The sequence below is a fragment of the Cyprinus carpio genome, unplaced genomic scaffold, assembly GCF_018340385.1.
Source record: "Cyprinus carpio isolate SPL01 unplaced genomic scaffold, ASM1834038v1 S000006759, whole genome shotgun sequence".
In the NCBI taxonomy this organism is placed as follows: Eukaryota; Metazoa; Chordata; class Actinopteri; order Cypriniformes; family Cyprinidae; genus Cyprinus; species Cyprinus carpio.
In genome coordinates, this window is record NW_024879356.1 from 1,574,396 (window position 1) to 1,595,044 (window position 20,649).

The window sequence follows — 20,649 nt, forward strand, 5'->3', positions numbered from 1 at the left end:
TTTTATTAGTTTTTTATGTTACTATTTACATTTAGTTTATTTTTATTTCAGTTTTAGCTTTAGTTTAGTTGTAGTTGTAATTTGTTTCCAGTTAGAAACTAAATGAACTTTAGAAATGTTGCCTTGAAATCTAACTGAAATAAGTTTTTCATCTAATATTAAGTTTCAGCTTTAATTTTTATAGTAGACATTTCTATATAGATGGTAATTTTAAGAAAATAAATATTAGAATCCTTGGCATCTGAAATATGTTAAATATATAGTTTATTTTTCATTTAATATTTTTGTTTTACTTTATTATATTATATTATATTATATTATATTATATTATATTATATTATATTATATTATATTTATTATATTTTCAGTCAATTTTTTTAAGTTCTAGTAATTTTGTGTTTATGCCATGTTAAGTAGGTTTTTTCTTTATTTTTTCTTCAGCCTTAGTTTTAGTGCTAGTTCATTTTATTTTTTTTATTTATTTCCAGTTAGTAATTTTAATGCTTCAATTTAGTTGAATAGTTATATTTCAGTTTTTTTATTTATTAATTTTTTAATATTTTCATTAACAATTTGTTTAATATTTAGTAATTTTGTAGGTGTTTTTGCTGTTTTTCCAATTAGTAATTTTAATGCTTTAAATTATTTCAGTTGTCAAGGAAACATTTTTAATGTTCACAAGTTTTTTTAAATCTAATGTTCATATTTTATTTCAGCTTGAAATAATTTTTATTTTCGGTTTTCACTTTTTTAACGTTATTATCTGCTTTTTTTTTACAGTCTAAACGGAACAAGTCTACTCAGAGAGTTTCAGGGTTTAGATGAGTAAGTCGTGATTTAGTCTGTAGTCTGCCTACTAAACCACTTACTGAACCATTTTCATACAACACTTGATGAACAAAAAATTTTAAAGTGACAAATTACGTAACAGGCTTCAGATGTCACTGGGGTTAAAATGTAACTTCTTGTCCCCTGTGTCCCATCCCAGCACGTAATTGGTCAATCGCAGCACGAAAATATCAAATTTCAACATCCTCTGGACTTTTGCTCAGCCAGCTGTGGGTAAATACTGTGCCTCAACTTAACAGACATCTTTTTACAGCTGCAGACCCCTTCAAGGCCTCCACTAGTTGCTGTACAGTGACCATGACTACTTTTGAAGACATCTTAGAGGAGGCCGGCAAGTTCGGTCGGTGCCAGATGCGAATTGTTTCCATATTTTGCTTGGTCTCTGTACCGTTTTCTTTTGTATACGTCGGGATTGTATTCCAGGGTTTCACCCCCGAACATTGGTGCCATGACCCGGGTGTCAGTGAGATTCGCGAAAGATGCGGCTGGAGTCTTCAAGATGCACGCAAGGCGACTGTACCCTTGATGAACAGCTCTACAGGGGTGACGTACAGTCAGTGTCAGAAGCTGAACATGGACTGGAACGCCACCGGTCTAACCTGTGACAATCCAGAAAGTGAGCTCACCCAGGCCCAGCTTTCTACTCTACCGATGACGGTCTGTTCAGATGGCTGGGAGTACGACTATGAAGGGAGACAGTCATTCGTCACTGAGGTGAGTGGTGGGACCACAAAACAAGCTCTGTCTTTTGGTAATAATTGTGTGAAGTGCAATGAGAGAACTAAATGTCTGAAGTGAGACCTGTGTGTTGCAGTTTGATCTAGTGTGCGAAGACGCCTGGTATGTTGACATGTTCCAGGCAGCACTCGGTGTTGGTTTCTTAGTGGGCAGCATTGCTATTGGATACCTGGCAGACAAGTATGACTGACACTTACTACGTGTCACTTAGTATACTTACTGGTTTCCCAATCCTCCTTTTTTCTCTCTCTCTAATTTACAATGTTACATAGATGCATTTTGAGTTTCTAATTTACTTTTCTTATTTAATTCCTTGTAAGATTGATAAGCAACAACTGTTTTTAGCTTGTTTATATTTAAAAATATGCCAAAAAAATGTGCCCTCATATTGAAGATATTCTCTGAAAACAAGTCTTAATATATTATGCAGTGTTACTTTTCAAGAAAATGTATGTTTGTTCAGGTATTTTTGCACTAAAATAAAGTAATTTATTATCTAAATTAAATTTTTCTGATTCAGTGCAATGAAGATTAATATAATACAGTTTTTTAAAGATTTTTTTATTCAGCAAGGATGCATTAAATTTAAACATGAAATTAAAACATATTGAAATAGAAAACAGTTATTATAAATTGTAATTCCACAATATTATTGTTTTTTTCTGTATTTTGATCAGTTAAATGCAGCCTTGGTGAGCAGAACAGATTTCTTTTAAAAACACCAAGAAATTGTTTTTATTGGCATGCACAGAACAAATGTTTCAGTAATGATCTAATTGATTCATATTTGTTCTTTTCAGATACGGCAGAATGAAGAGTTTCCTAATGACAAACTTCTTCATTGGAGTAACAGGGATTCTGGTGGCCACGTCGCCCAATTACATCGCCCTGCTGGTGTTCAGAGTTCTCTTTGGCTTTGGAGTGAAGGGCGGCTGGATGGCTGGATATGTCCTGAGTAACAAAACATTTTCAAATTCTTTAATTATGCTTAAGTATAATATAAGTATATTCAGTTCAGATGCAGAGGTGGCTGCATTAAAAGTTTACTTTGATCCTTGATATTTCAGATATCCTCATGTTCCATTATGTCTTGTTTTCTGGCTGCAGTCACAGAGCTGGTTGGTGTTGAATACAGGAGAATGGTGGGAGTGATCTATCAGATGTTCTTCAGTCTGGGCATTCTCATTCTTCCTCTCTTAGCTTACTTTATACCAAACTGGCGCTGGCTACAGGTGCTCTTCACCATTCCTTACATCTGCTTCCTGACATACTATTGGTAAGAGCCTGTGCATTATGTGTAATACAGATGGAAGATTGTATTTCCCAGATATATTTGCAAATTGTGTGTGTGCAAATTTGTGTTGGAACAGTGCGTCCTTTTATAATCCCCACTTTCATAAAATTAGTTTTCTATTAATTTCTTATGAACTTAAAATGAATATTCCAGATTAAATATAAATAAGGATAAATTTTTTGAAAGAAATTAATACTTTTATTCAGCAATGATGCGCTAAACTAATCAAAAGTGACCGTATTGTTACAGTAATGTTACAAAATATTTCTTCTGTTCATCTACGAATCCTAGAAAAAAATCTATCAGGGTTTCCACAAAATATTATTATATATTTCACCATAATATAAAGCATTAAGCAATGTTTTCAACAACGTTCATAATGAGAAAGGTTTCTTGAGGACCAAAATCGTCATATTAGAATGATTTTTTATGGATGATCATGTGATAATGAATGGTGTAGTGATGATGATGAATCAGCTTCGCCGTCCCACAAATAAATTACATTTTAAAATATATTAAAATAGAAAAATGTTAATAATTTTTCACAGTATTACAGATTTTACTATATTTTTTGTCAAAAAAATGCAGCTTTGGTTAAGAATAAGAATTTTTTTTTTATATCTGTTGCACATTTGATGTGCATTTACATTAAAAAAAACACTTTTAGTTCATTTGTTAACATAATTCAAATGAATATTTCCAGATGATGCACTCTTGAACATTATAATATTTTTAGATTTTTTTTTCAGTATGAACACAAAGAAAATTCCTAAATGCATTTAAGATATTTACATGTAAATAAATGTTTTTTTTGTTTTGTTTTGTTTTTTTACTTTTTGAGGTACACAGTGTTGGGTAAATGTAGCCATGTTGCATTATTTAAATACACTCTGAATTTCAGGTTTATCCCTGAATCACCAAGATGGCTCCTCAGCCAAAACAAGAGAAACGAAGCAATGGAGATCACAAAAGCAATAGCCAAAGAGAACAAAAAGACACTGTCCAAGATTATTGAGGTACAGAGTTTACACAGTGAAGATGAGCATAAAATATGGCCAAATGTCTCTTAAATGTCCAATTTCATCTATCAGACAATAACTGATGAAAACCCAGACTCCACCTCGACTGCATCTTTCATGGACCTGTTCAGGACTTCCAAACTGAGAAAATTCACATTCATCCTGAGCTTCAACTGGTATGTGAGATTCAAAACACTGTGTTAAGTGCAGTGAACATCCATCTGTAATCTGTCCATTGTGTCGCCAGGTTCACCAGTGCTGTGGTTTACCAGGGGCTCATCATGAGGCTGGGAATCCTCGGAGGAAACGTGTATGTGGACTTCCTCATATCTGGAATCGTGGAATTGCCAGCAGCTTTCCTCATTCTCATCACTATTGAACGGATCGGACGCCGGCTTCCTTTTGCAGCTGCGAATTTCGTGGCAGGAGCGGCCTGCTTAATCACAGCGTTCATTCCCAACAGTGGGTTACCATTTGGAGTTATAATTCAATTTGACCGAAAACAGGTGGTTATATGTATATTTACTTTAAATTTTGTATCTTCCACAGGTATGTTCTGGTTAAAAAGTGCTGTTGCTTGTGTTGGACGGCTGGGCATCACTATGGCTTTTGAAATGGTAGTGTTTGTGAATACTGAACTATATCCCACTGTTATCAGGTAAGTTATAATGCAAAGAGACATCGTACTATATGTAAATGATTGTTTTTGGACATGTTGGTCAGTAATGCTACTATCTGATGTTTTTTTTGGCTCAGAAATCTGGGTGTTTCGGCCTGTTCCACACTGTGTGACATTGGTGGGATTGTAGCACCGTTCCTGCTCTACAGGCTTGCTGTCATTTGGCTAGAGCTACCTCTCATTATTTTCGGTATTAATTTTGCGTACAGTCGAACTGAGTTGTTTGTGTTGTTAGGTAGACCACCAAACATAAATAATCAACTTTACCATATGTATATGTATATGTGACCCTGAACCACAAAACCAGTCTTAAGTCGTGGGGGAATATTTTTAGCAATAGCCAAAAAAACATTGTATGGGTCAAAATTATCGATTTTTGTTTTATGCTAAAAATAATTAGGATATTAAGTAAAGATCATGTTCCATGAAGATATTTTGTAAATTTCCTACCGCAAATATATCAAAACCTACGTAATTTTCGATTAGTAATATGCATTGTTAAGAATTCATTTGGACAACTTCAAAGGCGAATTTCTCAGTATTTACATTTTTTTGCACTCTCAGATTTTCAAATAGAACCATACATCAATGGAAATCTTATTTATTCAGCTTTATTCAGATGATGTATAAATCTCAATTTTGAAAAATTGACACTTAAGACTGATTTTGTGGTCCAGGGTCACACACAAACATATATATATATATATATACAGTGTTGTGAACAGGGTTTTGCCCCGCTCACGGTTTTTATTTTTCTTTTGCATATTTGTCAAACTTAAAAGATTCAGATCATCAAACAAATTTTAATATTACACAAAGATTATGCAAATAAATACAAAATGCCATTTTTAAATGAGGATTTCATGTTCAATGATAAGAAAGAGATTGGGCAAAAACGGCATCCATGGGAGAGTTCCAAGGCAAAAGAACACAAAGGCGCATCTCACATTCGCGAAAAAAATATCTTGATTATCCCCAAGACTTTTGGACACATATTCTGTGGACTGATGTGACAAAAGTTTTGGAAAGTGTGTGTCCTGTTACATCTGATGTCAAACCAACACAGCATTTCATAAAAAGAACATCATACCAACAGTCAAACATGGTGGAGGTAGTGTGATGGTCTGATGACATGCCATAATTGATGGAAGCATGAATTCTGCACTCTATCAGAAAATCTTGAAGGAGAATGTCCGGCCGTCAGTTTGTGACCTGAAGCTCAAGCACACTTGGGTTATGCAGCAGGACAATGATCCCAAACACACCAGCAAGTCCACCTCTGAATGACTCAAGAAAAACAAAATGAAGGTTTAGAAGTGGCCAAATCAAAGTCCAGACTTAAATCCGATTGAGATGCCGTGGCATGACCTTAAACAATCCGTTCATGCTCGAAAACCCTCCAATGTGGCTGAATTAAAACAATTCTGCAAAGAAGAGTGGGACAAAATTCATCCACAGCAATGTGAAAGACTCATTGCCAGTTATCGCAATTGTTGCTGAAAAGAGTGGCACAACCAGTTATTAGATTTAGGGGGCAATTACTTTTTCACATAGGGCCGGGCAGGTATGGGCAGCTTTTTTCACTTTTTAAATGAAATCATAATTTCAAAACTGCATTTTGTATTTACTCAGGTTATCTTTGTGTAATATTACAATTATATATATATATATATATATATATATATATATATATATATATATATATATATATATATATATATATATAGTATTATATATTATATAATAATCTGTGATTTATGTTACTTAAAAAAAATACATGCTTTTTTTAAAAGCATGTATTTATAATTATTTATAGCCTATGGTAAAATGCACTATAATATTACAAAATGATTTCATTTACAATATATATTTTATATTAAATCTGTAATTTGTTACTTGTTTAAAAAGTTACTTGTTAAAAAAATTGTCAGCAAAAATGGCCACTAACAAAGCGAAGTATGTATTAATGTATGGATATATTATTAATAGATATACACTATTTACTTATTTATTTATTTAAATGTTTTTGCTTCTTAAATGGTGTAGTTATAGCATCTAAAACCAGGGGCTAGCATGGTAATGCTATCCAAACAAACCTTGACCCATCGGATAAACATTTCTATGTGGATTCCAGTCAAATTCAATTGAAGTTTTGCTTTGTTTATTCCAAAGTACACTGTTTATTATTGCAGCATCTGAAACCTGCTCCCCTCTGCACACTACACAGAAACTAGTACTAAAAAGGTTTTCCTTTGGTCATGTCCAAGCTTGACTTTCACTGGTGCCCCTCAAAAATAAACAAACAGATATCACCCTTGGCCATGATATTGTGACGTTGAGTATGTTCTAGTTGCAGTGTGAGGCTGTTGAAGTGAACGCTCTCTCTCACAGGTGCTCTTGCGTTCGTGGCCGGTGGACTAGTTCTGCTGTTACCTGAAACCAAAGGTGTGCCTCTTCCAGAAACCATTGATGACATCGAATGTCCAAACAGGTGAGGTTTGACTCCCTGCACATGTACGCCATGATAACCTTTGTCATCTTAAACGTTTCTTCACAAATGTGAATTGTACACGCAGAAACAAAGAAAACCAGCTGAAGAGTCAACAGCTAGAGAATTTGCTGCCCTCTGATGTGACATCGAACAAAGAAGTTACAGCCGTCTGATTGAGCTGAGACAGAAAACATCAACCTCCTTAACTTTATTATTAAGTGATGCTACTTATCCCTTCTCTTTAGAGGATTTAATCAAAATATACAAACTGAAATCAGTTTCTCAATGATCAACAAGTTTTGTTTGATAGGTAATCAAGCTAAAAATAAATGTTCAAAGGACCATTAATTATTCAGAGCTGTAATTTACGGAAGAGGATTAGGGCCAAGCAATAATAAAAAAATAAAACCATCTTGAGATTAAAGTCATTATATTGCGAGATTAAAACTCGTTAAATTTCGAGAGGGAAAAAAAAAAAGTTGAAATACAATATTGAGAATAAACTCATGAAATATCGAGAATAAAGTCGTTGTGTTTCGAGATTAAACTCATTAAATTTCGAGAAAAAAGTTGAAATACAATATTGAGAATAAACTCATGAAATATCGAGTATAAAGTCGTTTTGTTTCGAGATTAAACTCGTTAAATTTCGAGAAAAAAAGTGGAAATACAATCTTGAGAATAAACTCATGAAATATCGAGTATAAAGTCATTGTGTTTCGAGATTAAACTCGTTAAATTTCGAGAAAAAAAGTCAAAATACAATCTTGAGAATAAACTCATTACATTACACGCCATTAATGGCAATGCCGTACAGTTTTAATTTATCATAGCTGTCAAAGTGCCAGAGTGCATTTGGGTGAAGCAAGCGATATAACCTTGCATTTGTCCTCTGGTTGTCATTTCATGTTGGACAAAAGCGAGTAGCCTGCAAATCGCGCGCAAATTGGACTGATTTTTTCTTCTAAAAAGCCCTAGCCGCTTGCAAATTCACTTTAAAGTTCGTGTGCTAATTATTATTGTGTCATAATTAGCTAAAGTTTATAGTATTTCCTTTGTTACTGAAAGATATAGGCTGTGCAATGAACACTGATCGAATGCGTTATTCTCTACATTTCATTTAGACTTTTTTTCTCGAAACACAGCGACTTTATTCTCGAAATTAAATGAGTTTATTCTCACGATTATTTCGATTATTTTTCTCGAAATTTAACAAGTTTTTTTCTCGAAACACAACGACTTTATTCTCGAAATTTAATGAGTTTATTCTCAAGATTGTATTACGACTTTTTTTTTCTCGAAATTTAACGAGTTTAATCTCGAAACACAACGACTTTTTTCTCGATATTTAATGAGTTTATTCTCAAGATTGTAATTCAACTTTTTTTCTCAAAATTTAATGAGTTTAATCTCGCAATATAATGACTTTAATCTCGAGATGGTTTTATTTTTTTATTATTGCTTGGCCCTAATCCTCTTCCGTAGTAATTATTGTTCTCATTACTAGTTACTGTATTTTTTTTTTATAATTTTACATTTTTAAAATAAATTTTTTGACCAAAATGTTTATTTAAAAAATGTAAAATAACTCCGTAACATATCTACAGTATGTATGTTTTAAAATGTTGGCTTAAATTATTCATGCTAATAGTAAATGTTATTGTACTTATTTGTTCTGTCACTTGGTTTGAACATTGCATTGTCACTGTAACAGCAAAATAAAGAGACTTTCTCTAAAGATGTTTACCGCCCCTTTAATGTAGGAAAACATTTTTATATTAGATCTGATTACATTTTAAGGTCTTTGAAGAGTTCTGTAATAAAACATGATCACTTGGAATCGGCTCAGATCGGAACACATCCGGATTGTGCATATAACTTCTGAACAGGGTGTATTACTTAACCTCAAAACAGCTTATGAATCAATAACATATTCATTATTACATTCTTAGTTATACACTTAAATTCCACACATCATTTGCTTATGTTTCGACTATTCCATTCTCAGTTTTCTTTGATGCTGCGTTCTATCCAGCTGACAAACTTGGAGACGCGGGTGTATACTCCAGGTTTCATGGCATTAGCACAGCCAAGACCCCATGACGTCACTCCCTGAAGGACGAAGGTGTTCTGTGAGTAGCAGACGAGAGGCCCACCGCTGTCACCCTAAATGAGTGTGAGGAAAAGGTCATAATTTAGGTTGTCAAATCTCATATGTGAAAAACTCCACAGGTTGAGTAAATGATTGTAGTGTAATATTGTTTTTTGGGAGTAAATCATTACTTTAGATCAATGGCTGTATTCCAAACCTGAAGCATCCCACACAAATAGCGTTCCTCACCAGGGTTGCCAGGTTTTCACAACAAAATCCGCCCAATTGCTACTCAAAACTAGCCCAATCATGTTTCGAGGAGGATCCCCCGGTAAAAATCACATTCCGGTGAGGTAAAATACATGTTTTTAATGGGGTTCCCCTGGTAAAATTCTACTTTTAGGGGTTAAATAGCACGTTATTGGGGTCGCTTAAACCCGCAGACATGAAAAACAACCTGTGAAAACACTGCTCCTCACATAAAGTACCTGAGACTCAAAACCCTAATATTGCAATAGTCCGATATTAGCAGTGTTGGGGAAAGTTATTTTTAAAAGTAATGCATGATTACAGTATTGTGTTACTCTATAAAAAAGTAACTAATTACATTACTTAGTTACTTTTTATGTAAAGTAGTGTTACGGTACTTTTGCATTACTTTTTTGTAATAACTCACGTTATTTCCCCAACACTGGATATTAGTATATCCAGCTAACAGTTCTACACTAACAAGTACACAAAATTCATAGCATATGCAAGCATTTGGTTGTATCAAAGATTGCTTTATCAGTGACACATTTATACAATTCCTTCTAGTAATTTGGCCAAGTGAGGCACTTTATAAGGCTACTTATGTTTGTATTCATGATTATGCCTAAAAACACTGTCCAGGTAGGCAGCTCACTAGGATTTGGAATTGAGCAAATTAAGTCACTGAATCTAGAAGAACCTAAATAGGTCCCTTACCTGACAACTGTCCGTTCCACCTTCTATGTTTCCTGCACACATCTCATGCTCCTTCACACGGCCGTTCAAAAATGATGCACGGTTGCAGACTTTGTTCTCAATTACAGGGAAGCCGGTTTCTTTCAGGAAACCTTCTCCACCAGTTCCTAGGAAATAGAAAGGCTTGAAGATATGAAATATTTTAGTATAATAAATAATCCATTTAGCTGTATGTACTTAAAGTAACCTACCCTGTGTCTCGCCCCAGCCTGTTACATAACATTCAGTATTGCTTGGCACAATGTAGTCCCTTTCTGGTAGGCAAGCAGGCAATACCTTATCGTTTAATAATGCATGCAGGCCTAAAATCAAATATAATCATGAGTTTGCTGTCTTAATGTCATTATAAGTCAAATTAGGTTGCTAAATTAGACTAGACTAGTTTCAAAAGTTAGTACTGGGGAATCTTCTAAAATATTACAGCCTTCACTAGATTCACAGTGTGTTATTTGATTTGCAATGGCAATGCAACAGGAAGCTAACCTGTCCAACTTGAGAAGAGCGATGTCAGTTCCAGCTGTCCCTTAATAATCTTAGAAAACGTCTCGATCCTGTTTTGATGCTTCAGTTGCACGCTCTGTGTGGATTCCAAGCACGATCTTGTAGGCAGATGGACTCTCAGACCTGCATAATCGTATGACCACATTTAACTTTAGTGCAGTACATGGTTGTCAACTCCTGTTTAGAAGTCCACAGACAAATGAAATGTACAGGGTTGTGGATTCCCAGAAGCAGAGCAAGAACCACTGCACTTTTTGTACTTCACTTTGTACTTCACTTTTTGCTTGATATTAACCCTTTATTTGCCTTTTTGTGCCTTCAAAAAAAAAAAAAGTCATTTACCTCTCTAGGCAGTGAGCTGCAGTTAGGACCCACTGGGCATCAATTAGTGTTCCACCACAGAAATGAATTCTGCTTCTGGTATGACAGAAAATGATTGTTAATAACTACAATATAATTTCTGCCTAGTACAAGGGTAGAAAGAGGTAGGTTATCTGGTACCTGGTCCTAAGACTGATCTGCCAAGGCCACGAGTGTGCTTTGGAAATACATCCCCCAACAATCCTCCCAAAGCACCGCTTGGGTTTTACTGCTGGTTGTCCGCATTTCAGGCCATCTGGTTAAAAAGTAATATGCATGTCATGTATCTGAATTTTTGTATTTAAGCGCCGGTATCAGCAATTTGCATCCAGGAATTTCCTTTGCCTTTGGAGTCAAACATTTCCAAAAGGAATATCAAGAATTGGTTACCGCAGTCTGGGATCTGACAGTAATCCCACTTCTTATTTCGATCTGTTGTATAGGCACCCAGGCCATTCACATCACTGTCTGGGTTTCTGCATTGCTAACAGAGTAGCCAAGTAAAAACTGTGTTAAAATTTTAGTCATCGCCCTCAAAAATGTCTAAAATTCTGCATACTCTTACATTCGACTCTAGACCCTTGTCTGGATGGCTTTCAGGGGTAAAACTGGCATGCTGATGGGGGGTCATAGAACTCCATGCTTGGCAGGTCACTCCCGTTAAAGTAGTGGATGTGGGACCCCGGTAACTTGCTCCATTTCCAACCTTGCAATCTTGCAAAAAAAGAATCAAAGTACATTGTTAGTCACACCCTCCCTTAGACAGTACTAGGGCACAGTTGACCTTTGATATAATCTGTTAGCTTGTGATGGATAAACCTGTTTCCTGAGAAGTGTCTGTTGGGACTACTTTTGTTGGCTTGATAGGGGGTTCCTGTGTGCTGTGCTTGTTGTCACACCGCTCAATGTTGCAGTACTCCCACCGAACTGAGGGATCTGTGGTGTAACACCAAGGGGCTCGGTCACCATCTGGGTTTCTGCACAGGTTCCTCCTCAGATCTCTGCATGATGGGCGAAATCATGACAGCAGCCAGAGGAGAAATGAGTGGAGCTAAAGGTTGCAACTGTTCAAGATGATGGAATTCAGTATAGTGTCTTACGCTTTCGGGAAACTCTGAGGTGATTTGGAATGTCGATGAGGTTCCATGGATGTCCAGAACTGGCATTTCTTTCCACTGACAGTCTCTGACATGGCACCACGGTAGGAGCTTCCATCACCTTCATAACATTCCTCACCCACAGGGATCACCGGCTCCTCTGCAAATCACATATTTAGGTTATAGTACATGGCTCTTTTTCCAGTTCTTAGGAAAATAATTAAGAAAAAACACCAAAATCTACATTTAATGAGATATGGTTTTGTAATGGCTCCTTCAACACAGACCAGGTCTAGGCTGATCTCCACAACTAGGTACATTGCAGTACTCCCAGCGGGTCTCGGGATCTGTGGTGTAACACCATGGACTTCTTTCATTATCAGGGTTTCTGCAGTAGTTCTTATCAAGGCCTCTAGGATGGAAAAAAATTTTAGTTGCATTCGGGGGCAAGACAATGTAATCGTTTTACCCTGAAGGAGCCTGTATCTTTGGTTCTTCAGCTGTGTCAAACCCTGCTCCTAAAGTGTCCTGTCCTGCCAGAGTTCAGCTCCAAGACACTTGCCTGGATGTTTCTAGTAATCCTTGAGACTGATAAATTGGTTCAGGCTAAAATGGGGTGGGAGCTAAACTCTGCAGGACAGTGGCCTTTCAGGAGCAGAAATGGACACTCCTGTTCGAGTTAAAGTGGGCCTTGTCCTGCAGAGTTTAGTTCTGAACCTGCTCCAACACCTGCCTGTAATCCAGTAACACCTTGATTAGTTACTTGGCACAAAGGTGGTCCTCCACGTGTAGGGTTTGAAACCTTAAACAAAACCTCAGTGTACATCAAGGCCATCATGTTTATGCTTACTTGCATGGGTAGTTCTCTGAAGTTCTAGCATGCTTGTGGGGAATTTGGGATGACCATTCCTGGCAAGTTTTTCCTGAGACTGTCACCGCAATGGTGCCCCTGTAAGAGCTACCTTCTCCACTTGCACAGGTAAGCTCCGGTACAATTGTGGGTGGTTCAGTTGCTACAAGAAAACAATGCACAGTTAATGATGAACTAATCACTTGTGTTTCAGGTTGACAAGAACATTGCTTACTGCATCGAGGAATGTTGCAAGATTCCCAGCGTTTAGACGGACTAGTGGTAAAAACCCAGGGCTTGGGCTCTCCATCGGGGTTCCTGCAATAGTTCTCTTCCAAGTACTTATCAGGAAGGCTACAAAAGACAGACCACAGTCAAAGTATGCACAAAATAGACCACTTCCCAATTGTGCTATAAAGGATAATGTCTCACGCTGAAGGGATGTAACCATGGTTCTGGGGTTTCTGAGAGTCCCAGCGCTGGCAGGTAAATCCACTAGCAGTGGTGGAGATCTTGCCTCTGTAGTTTTCTCCACTGCATTGCATGCATTCCTCTGCAAATATTTAAGAGCAGATTCAAGGGTCAATCCCAAATTGTGCTTTTGCACACTTGTACTTCCCTTAAAAGTGTTTCTCTGAATGAAAGTGAACAACTAAATCCCTTATCCACCAAGTCGTTAGTGAAAGGACATTTCAAATAATTTTTTTCTTGTTTATGATTGCATTATTCTGGGTAGCACATCTTCTTGATTCATTTTAATACCTGAGATGATTATTATGGTTGTGATTACCAGGGAATTAAATTCAGTGTTTTTTTTGTTTGTTGTTGTTGTTTTTTTGTTGTTGTTGTTTTTTAACCAAGCACTGCATAAAGGAGAAAAGAGAAAGTGGGAGTGCTTCCTTCAGAGTGCTCAATTTCAATGCTCTTCAGAGTGAGCAGGCTAGTTAGAATAACTTTTGCATGAGATTTTCCCATCAGTATGATATCCCACCACTATTTAGCAGTTTGTTCGGTAAATTTACCTGCGCAATCTTGGATATCGCAGTTCTCCCATCGTTTCCCTGCATCTGTTGTATAGCACCAGGGACCCCCTTGATCTGCATCCGGGTTTCGGCAAAAGTTTGACTCCAAGTCAGCTTTTGGATGTGTCTTTGGTGTTATGCTATGGAAAGTTACATTAATTAGCTGACCACTGTAGTTTTTGTATTTCGTATAGCTGTTTTCTCTTTTATTGCGTTATGAATGAAAAAGTCAAATTGTGAGATATACTTTGGCACATGGGGGGAAAGTTCCCTCCCATCGCTGACATGCTTTTCCTGATTTTGTCTTGGATTTTGTACCTCTGTAGTCCATGCCAATACCATTCACGCATTCCAGTAAGTACTCTGTAAGAAGGAATTCAATGCATTCATTACAACATATTAAAAACACTTCATTGTGTTTTAAGCTAGCCATTATAGATATATGTTTGTATGATAGTGTAGCAGTTTTCTTATTGGTAGCTTCTTTACATTCTTATGGCCTGCTAGGGCAATGGTTCTCAAAAGGTTTATTGTCTGTGACACAAAAACAGATCTCCTGTATCTTCCTGTATCTATTTATGTCAATATCAGAGTGAAAAAAATGTGAAACACACTATTTTGGCCCAATGTTTCATCTTCCATATAAAATCCCACTATAATTCTATCTATTTTTTATTTTTGTTGTGTTAGTCTAGTTAGATGGTCTTATGCAGTTTGACAATATCAATAAATCTGTTTTTAAGCATAATTTTGGTAGTGTGTTGGATCACTAAAGGATTTTAAATGTAAAATCTGAGTCCTGTAGCACCAGCTGAAAACCACTGATCTACAGAATGTTTAAGACAATATCCAACAGGCATATTTCAAGAAACCCAAAATCGAAACATTTCATTGTTTAACCTAGACAGTACTTGATTAATTTGCACTTTAAAAAAAAAGCAACCCCCCACTGGACGATAGATTTTTAGATAATCCTCTTCACTTTGTTTACTTACATGGACCAAAACTACACTTTGATAAATCTGGATTATATATTAACTCAGGTTGACTTTTGAAAAAGCATTGCAAGTTTCTTAAAATTCGTAATGTACTTAAAGCTGATTTAAAAGTAAGTAGTAATGTATGCCGAAATGATTTTAAGGGGTCCTTCATAACATCATTGGTTATTAAAACTTCAAATCTGTAAAGTAATAAAATAGACTGGGCTATGAAATCTTACCCCTTTTCTCATAGAGGGCAGCACTCATTCTTCGCAGTATTTGATCAGTTTTCGAGTTGGCAGGTAATGTTACACAATCCTGATCTTTTTCGATGTATAAAAAAGACCTGCAAAGCACATATATACAAATGCATTATCATTATAGAATGGAATTTACACCTCGCTTGTTGATATTAGATCAGTCTAGTACCGCAGAATATGTTTTGAGAGTTTGTAATGGTCTGACATGTACCTGCATGTAAAAGAAGTCTCTTTGTTACACTTGACGGCACAATCTTCCACTGTTTTTGCAGTGTATTGACTTTTAGGTAATTTCACTATCCAGGCCCCATCTGTTTTTATATATGCTTCCAAAACATCTGCAGAATGAGAAAAGATGGGGAAAAGGATAAACTGAGCTTCAAGTCACAAACACATGATTTATTAGTATTGATGAACTAGTGCTACTATATGTTCCTAAACCAACAAGGCCAAAACCTCTTAAACTAGAGCCCATGTGAGCCCCTACCAAACTGTATTACACAATATTTCTCAAAGGTAAAGATTTCAGACTAGATCGACAGAACTCTATGTATGAAAGCATAAACCGTGAACACATTTGCAGATGAGCAGATCTTCTTACCTGTGCTTTGGCTGTGGCACCTGAGGAAATCTGAAGGGAAACATGATCATATCCGTCATACACAAATAAATGCTATTAATTATAGGTTTAAATTGGTTCATTTTATTATCTATAGCATAGAAGAAATAGTCTTATAATTAAGCACTATGAATAAATATCTGCTGGCTTACCTGTAAAAAGGAAGAGACAAACTAAAAGAACTGCTTTGTGAACCTCCATGTCGGAGAATTGACACGCAGGGACTTTGAGAGGTTTTCAATCTTTTAAGCATGTCAGTACAACAAACATCATAGTGCCGTCACTCATCAGTCAATCATTGTCCTAACAAGGACATGGACCAGGTCAAGATGTGTTTGTCTTTCAGTGTGTTGTTTGAACCCACCATTACTCTTTCTGATCACATGATTTATCAGAGCTGGACTTTTTATTTGATCGACATCATTGGTTGTACTTGGCATTAAGATTTTAAAAGATTAAAAATGCATTAAAAAACAATGAGATATTTGTTTATTTGGATCCCCATTAGCAACTACATTACAGTCTGTTGCTTTGAATTAGTTTTTCTTATTTAGATATAGAGAAAAAAGGACAGGCAGATAAAGTCTTTAATTATTAGGCCACTGATTAAACAAACAAACGGCTCGTTCTTGAGACCCAGACAAAAACTCAGTACAGCATTTAAAATAATCCAATTAATTATGTATCAATTTAATCCTTTTAAAAAGTATATTCTCTTCAATGTCACAAATCAACAAGTTAATTATCAACTGAGAAAACAGGAGCCGTCCTATGCTAACTCAATACACAAACAGAACAGCCTAATTTTGCAATTGTGAACACTGAGCCAAGCAACTATAAAGAAAAACTAGTGCAATCAAGATTTGAGCTGAAGGGAAAATGGAGCAATTGACACCAACATAAGCAAATAGTGCAATAGGACAACACACTAGTTAAGCTTTTTTTTCCCTCACTCTACCCCCCATTGAGGAAAACAGTAGAAAGCAATCACAGGTTTTCAAGTAATCACTTGTCTCAATACCACCTTTAGATGGTGTTGTTATTAGTTTGTTAGTTGTTTATTAGCGTTTTGGTAATGGTACTGTATTTTGTATAAATCTTTCAATTAATTATTTGGTTATACCTTGATATTTAATTTATAATATTATTTATTATTATTATTATTATTGGACAAATTTAGATACAAATTACTCTTCTGAAAAATTTGGAATTGAAATTTCTTTAATCTGATTTTGTCCGGAAAAAAACCCCCTGAAATCTAAGCTTGCAGTATGTAGTTAAATTGTCAGCTACATTTTCTGTTTTGCTGACATCATTATAAGTTTTGGTATATTACATAGTTAAAAGAAAAACCTATAAAGTGGGGTGTTGTCTGCTGTTACACTCTTAGAAATAAAGGTGCTTTACGATGCCATAGAAGAACCTTTTTTGTGGTTCCATAAAGAACCTTTAACATCTGAAGAACCTTTCTGTTTCACAATATTTCCATAACTTGTATTTTGAGGTTCAACTCATATTAATGGAGTGTTTCGCTAATTACCAGTAAGTTACCTCACCTGAATATGTTCATGGTTTTTTGTTGGATGTTTTGAGGTGGAAAGTAGTTATCTTCGGAATGGAAATATGGATATTTGTAAAAATCACACTTTTTGTGCTTATTTCAGTTAATGTCATAGAACTAGCGAGCTATGCCGGTAGTAGTATCGTACAGTGACTAGTTATCCAGGGGGTAATTAGAGAAATTTGTTTCACAGACATATTTGCAATTTGAATCCCGTCCTAATCTGCCAAATTTCTGTTTTTCTCACACAACCTCTATTAATCCAGAGCAATTTATTTACTGTTTGTTTTGTAGTTGTATGGGGGAAGGAAGTGTCATCTACTGTTATGTCTGCACCTAATCTCAAAATCAAACATGTGCCCTAGCTATTGGCTAATATAGAGATGTAGATGTTACCTTTCGTTTTCTTTTTTTAATCTCAATGCAAATTTTGATTTTACATCTGATCATATCACTTTCCGAACAGAATCCAGGCCAAAATGACCAAAATTATCCTTCAGCTTCAGTTGAAGCAGTTGCAGAGGGTTTTATAGTTCGGAACAAAATGCATTGCTCTCTCTTATCAGTCCAGGTACGTTATAGGAGAAACTCTTACAGAACAAGGTTAATTAAAGGTAAAGTTGTTATGATGGTTATGTAATTGAGAAAAGCATCATTTCAGTTTTTCAATTCTGAAATGTTGTAGTTCTCAAATTATATTTACAAGAAGATATGCAAATGACAGTTTTAATCTGTGGCATGTGCATTACTCTTTTGGAGTTTTACACCACCATCAAATGCAGTGTATTTTACACTGTATGGTAAAACGCACCACTCTTTTTTCTCCATTATACATAACTTTCTCTTTCAGGACATATTTTATCTCCCGCATTCTTAGCGCACTGGCAAGTCTAGACATATCTGAGCTTTTCAGAAAAAAGGTCCCTTCAACTCTACTGGGAATTTAGATGCCTTAAAGATCCATCCAAAGCCACATATTCTGGTGCAACTGAGAATGAGTCAGAGATTCCCGGCAAACAACAAATGACACCACTGGTAAGAATCAAGAAGACCTCTTTATCTTTATGCTCATTAGAAAAATTTATTTTTGCAATAGTGTGGAAATAAAATTCAGTTTGAGATAAAATGTTCTTTACTTATCAATATTAAAAATCATAATTATGCTACATGCAAAAAAATAAAAAAAAATGAAAACAATGAAATTTTACACATTTCATCCTCTGTGCCTGACAGAGAAGTTTCTTAAATCATACGTTTCCAGTTTCCAGAATACAAATCATGAGTCACATTTACAAATCTAAATCACTCACATCAGAAAGTCCAATATAAGCAAGACACGTAAACAGGAGGCGAATTAAAAAATTAATGGACTTGCTGCAGTTTGACATGCTACTTCATCTAAAACTACTTTTAAAAGCATATAGCTAATTGTTTTGACATCTTTTTGTACATCTGTCACAACGCAGGGCAATTTAAAATGAACTAGAATGCAGAAAACAAATGTGATTTAAAATGGTCACAGTGCTTAAAACATACATTTCTGCAATTTATACATTCCTAAAAATGTTAACCTAAAATCCAGACTTATATTTTTTTTTAAAAATGAAAAAATAAATCAATCTTAGACACGATACTGTATGTGTCAACTACCTATTTACTATTCAAAATGTTTTATAAAAATGCAATTGCAAGAAACTGCCTGAAATTCGCCCAACTTAGTTCAGTCATCTGCAGTATCTTCTGGACTTTCAGGTTGTACCTTCTCCAGTAGAAAGGGGAGATACATTGATATGTATAACTTCTTAAATTTACTGCTGCTCAGGCAGTACAGGATCGGATCCAGCAGACAGTTTAGATAAGAGAGACACAAAGAAGCCCCATCGAACAGTTTAACCACAGTAACTTTTTCCTCTTTCATCACAAGCCCACTGATCTTTAGTTGCACCACTCTTGTAAAGGCATATGGCAAGAAGCAGACAGCAAAGACGAGAACCACTGAAGTGACGAGGAACATCGCTCTCCAGAGTTTAGTCTTGTCGCCCACCGACTTCTGTTTGAGTCTTTTGATAATCCGTATAGAGCAGTACACAAGAACAAAAAAGGGGATGAAAATCTGAGTAAAAAAAACAATTTCCCCTCAGTAGAAACAATGGTGGTGAGTTCATCTTTTTCACTGCTGTTGCATCTGATAAAACTTTGCAACATGGCCGGAATGGTCAAAATTCCCAGCAGCACCCAGATGAATACAGAAATCTGAGGCGAAAGTTTCAAAATCCTCAGAACTTTTCTCTTCCCAGGATGGAGAACCACGCTAAAATATCGATAAATGGAGATGACTGTCAGGAAGGCGATGCTGGCTCCTCGGTTGATAAACTGGCAAAAAGAGCTGTACTTGCACACTACTTTCTCTTCACTGCATTGCTGAAAGTTATATGCCTTTACAGGCAATCCAATCAGCAACAAAATGTCAGCCAGGACCAGATTGAACAGGAAAATGTCAATGGTCTTAGATTTCCAGAACTTGAGCTTGAAGATGAAGAGATGGATAACTGTAATGTTCAGCAGGAGACCCAATATAAACTCCAGCACTACCACAGAAGAGTAGAAAATATACAGCGCGCTCGATTTTGGTCGACATTCTCCTTGACAGTTTGTGTCGATGGTGTCCGGTGTTGGCTGTGTGGAGTTGTTCATTATTCTCAGAATTTTGATTCCGGGTCCAAAGCGATTTCTAATGCAAGTAGACGACACAACTGTGAACGTCTGTTCTGCCAAAGCAGAGCATTTTTAAAGCTGCTCAGACCTGAAGACAAAAGAACCTCCTCTGCTAGAGCATTCAAGTCTCTACCTGTTGAGAAGCTAAATTCCTGATGTCACGAACTGCTGTGAAAAAGACAAAAAAGTGTGTCTTTAAAGACAACTAATGTTTAAATCTTTTATAGAGCACTCAGTGAGCGTCACTGATAATGGACAATGGACAAAGCTATAATGCACACTTTAAAAACGCAGCTAAAGACATATATTCATATGAATTCGCAAAGATCATACCTCATGAGAGCAGAGCATATTCTGGCAGTACAATAGTGGGCATATAAGCGTGTTGACTTTACTGTGCAGTTATAACAAATGTACACAAAAAAATGTGATGGTTATAGATCTTCTGTCTTAAACACCTTAGTTTGTATATTAAGACTTTTTAGTGGCTTGTCCAGACAGGCCCGAGTAGACTGAA

The 20,649-nt window shown here is 35.9% G+C and overlaps 1 protein-coding gene and 2 pseudogenes across 1 annotated transcript; 1 reads left to right on the forward strand and 2 right to left on the reverse strand.

The window, feature by feature from the left end:
• Positions 1–1,040: 1,040 nt before the first annotated feature.
• LOC109113652 (solute carrier family 22 member 2-like) lies at positions 1,041–7,418 on the forward strand. The gene is made up of 11 exons (XM_019126469.2): positions 1,041–1,563; positions 1,664–1,767; positions 2,388–2,542; positions 2,695–2,863; positions 3,783–3,897; positions 3,973–4,076; positions 4,148–4,362; positions 4,450–4,558; positions 4,657–4,769; positions 6,971–7,070; positions 7,156–7,418. Exons 1-11 carry the CDS (start codon positions 1,147–1,149, stop codon positions 7,241–7,243), a joined length of 1,689 nt encoding a protein of 562 aa, XP_018982014.1. The 5' UTR covers positions 1,041–1,146; the 3' UTR covers positions 7,244–7,418.
• Positions 7,419–8,804: 1,386 nt separating this feature from the next.
• On the reverse strand, positions 8,805–16,149 carry LOC122144770 (annotated as a pseudogene).
• Positions 16,150–19,130: 2,981 nt separating this feature from the next.
• LOC122144789 lies at positions 19,131–20,111 on the reverse strand (annotated as a pseudogene).
• Positions 20,112–20,649: the final 538 nt, after the last annotated feature.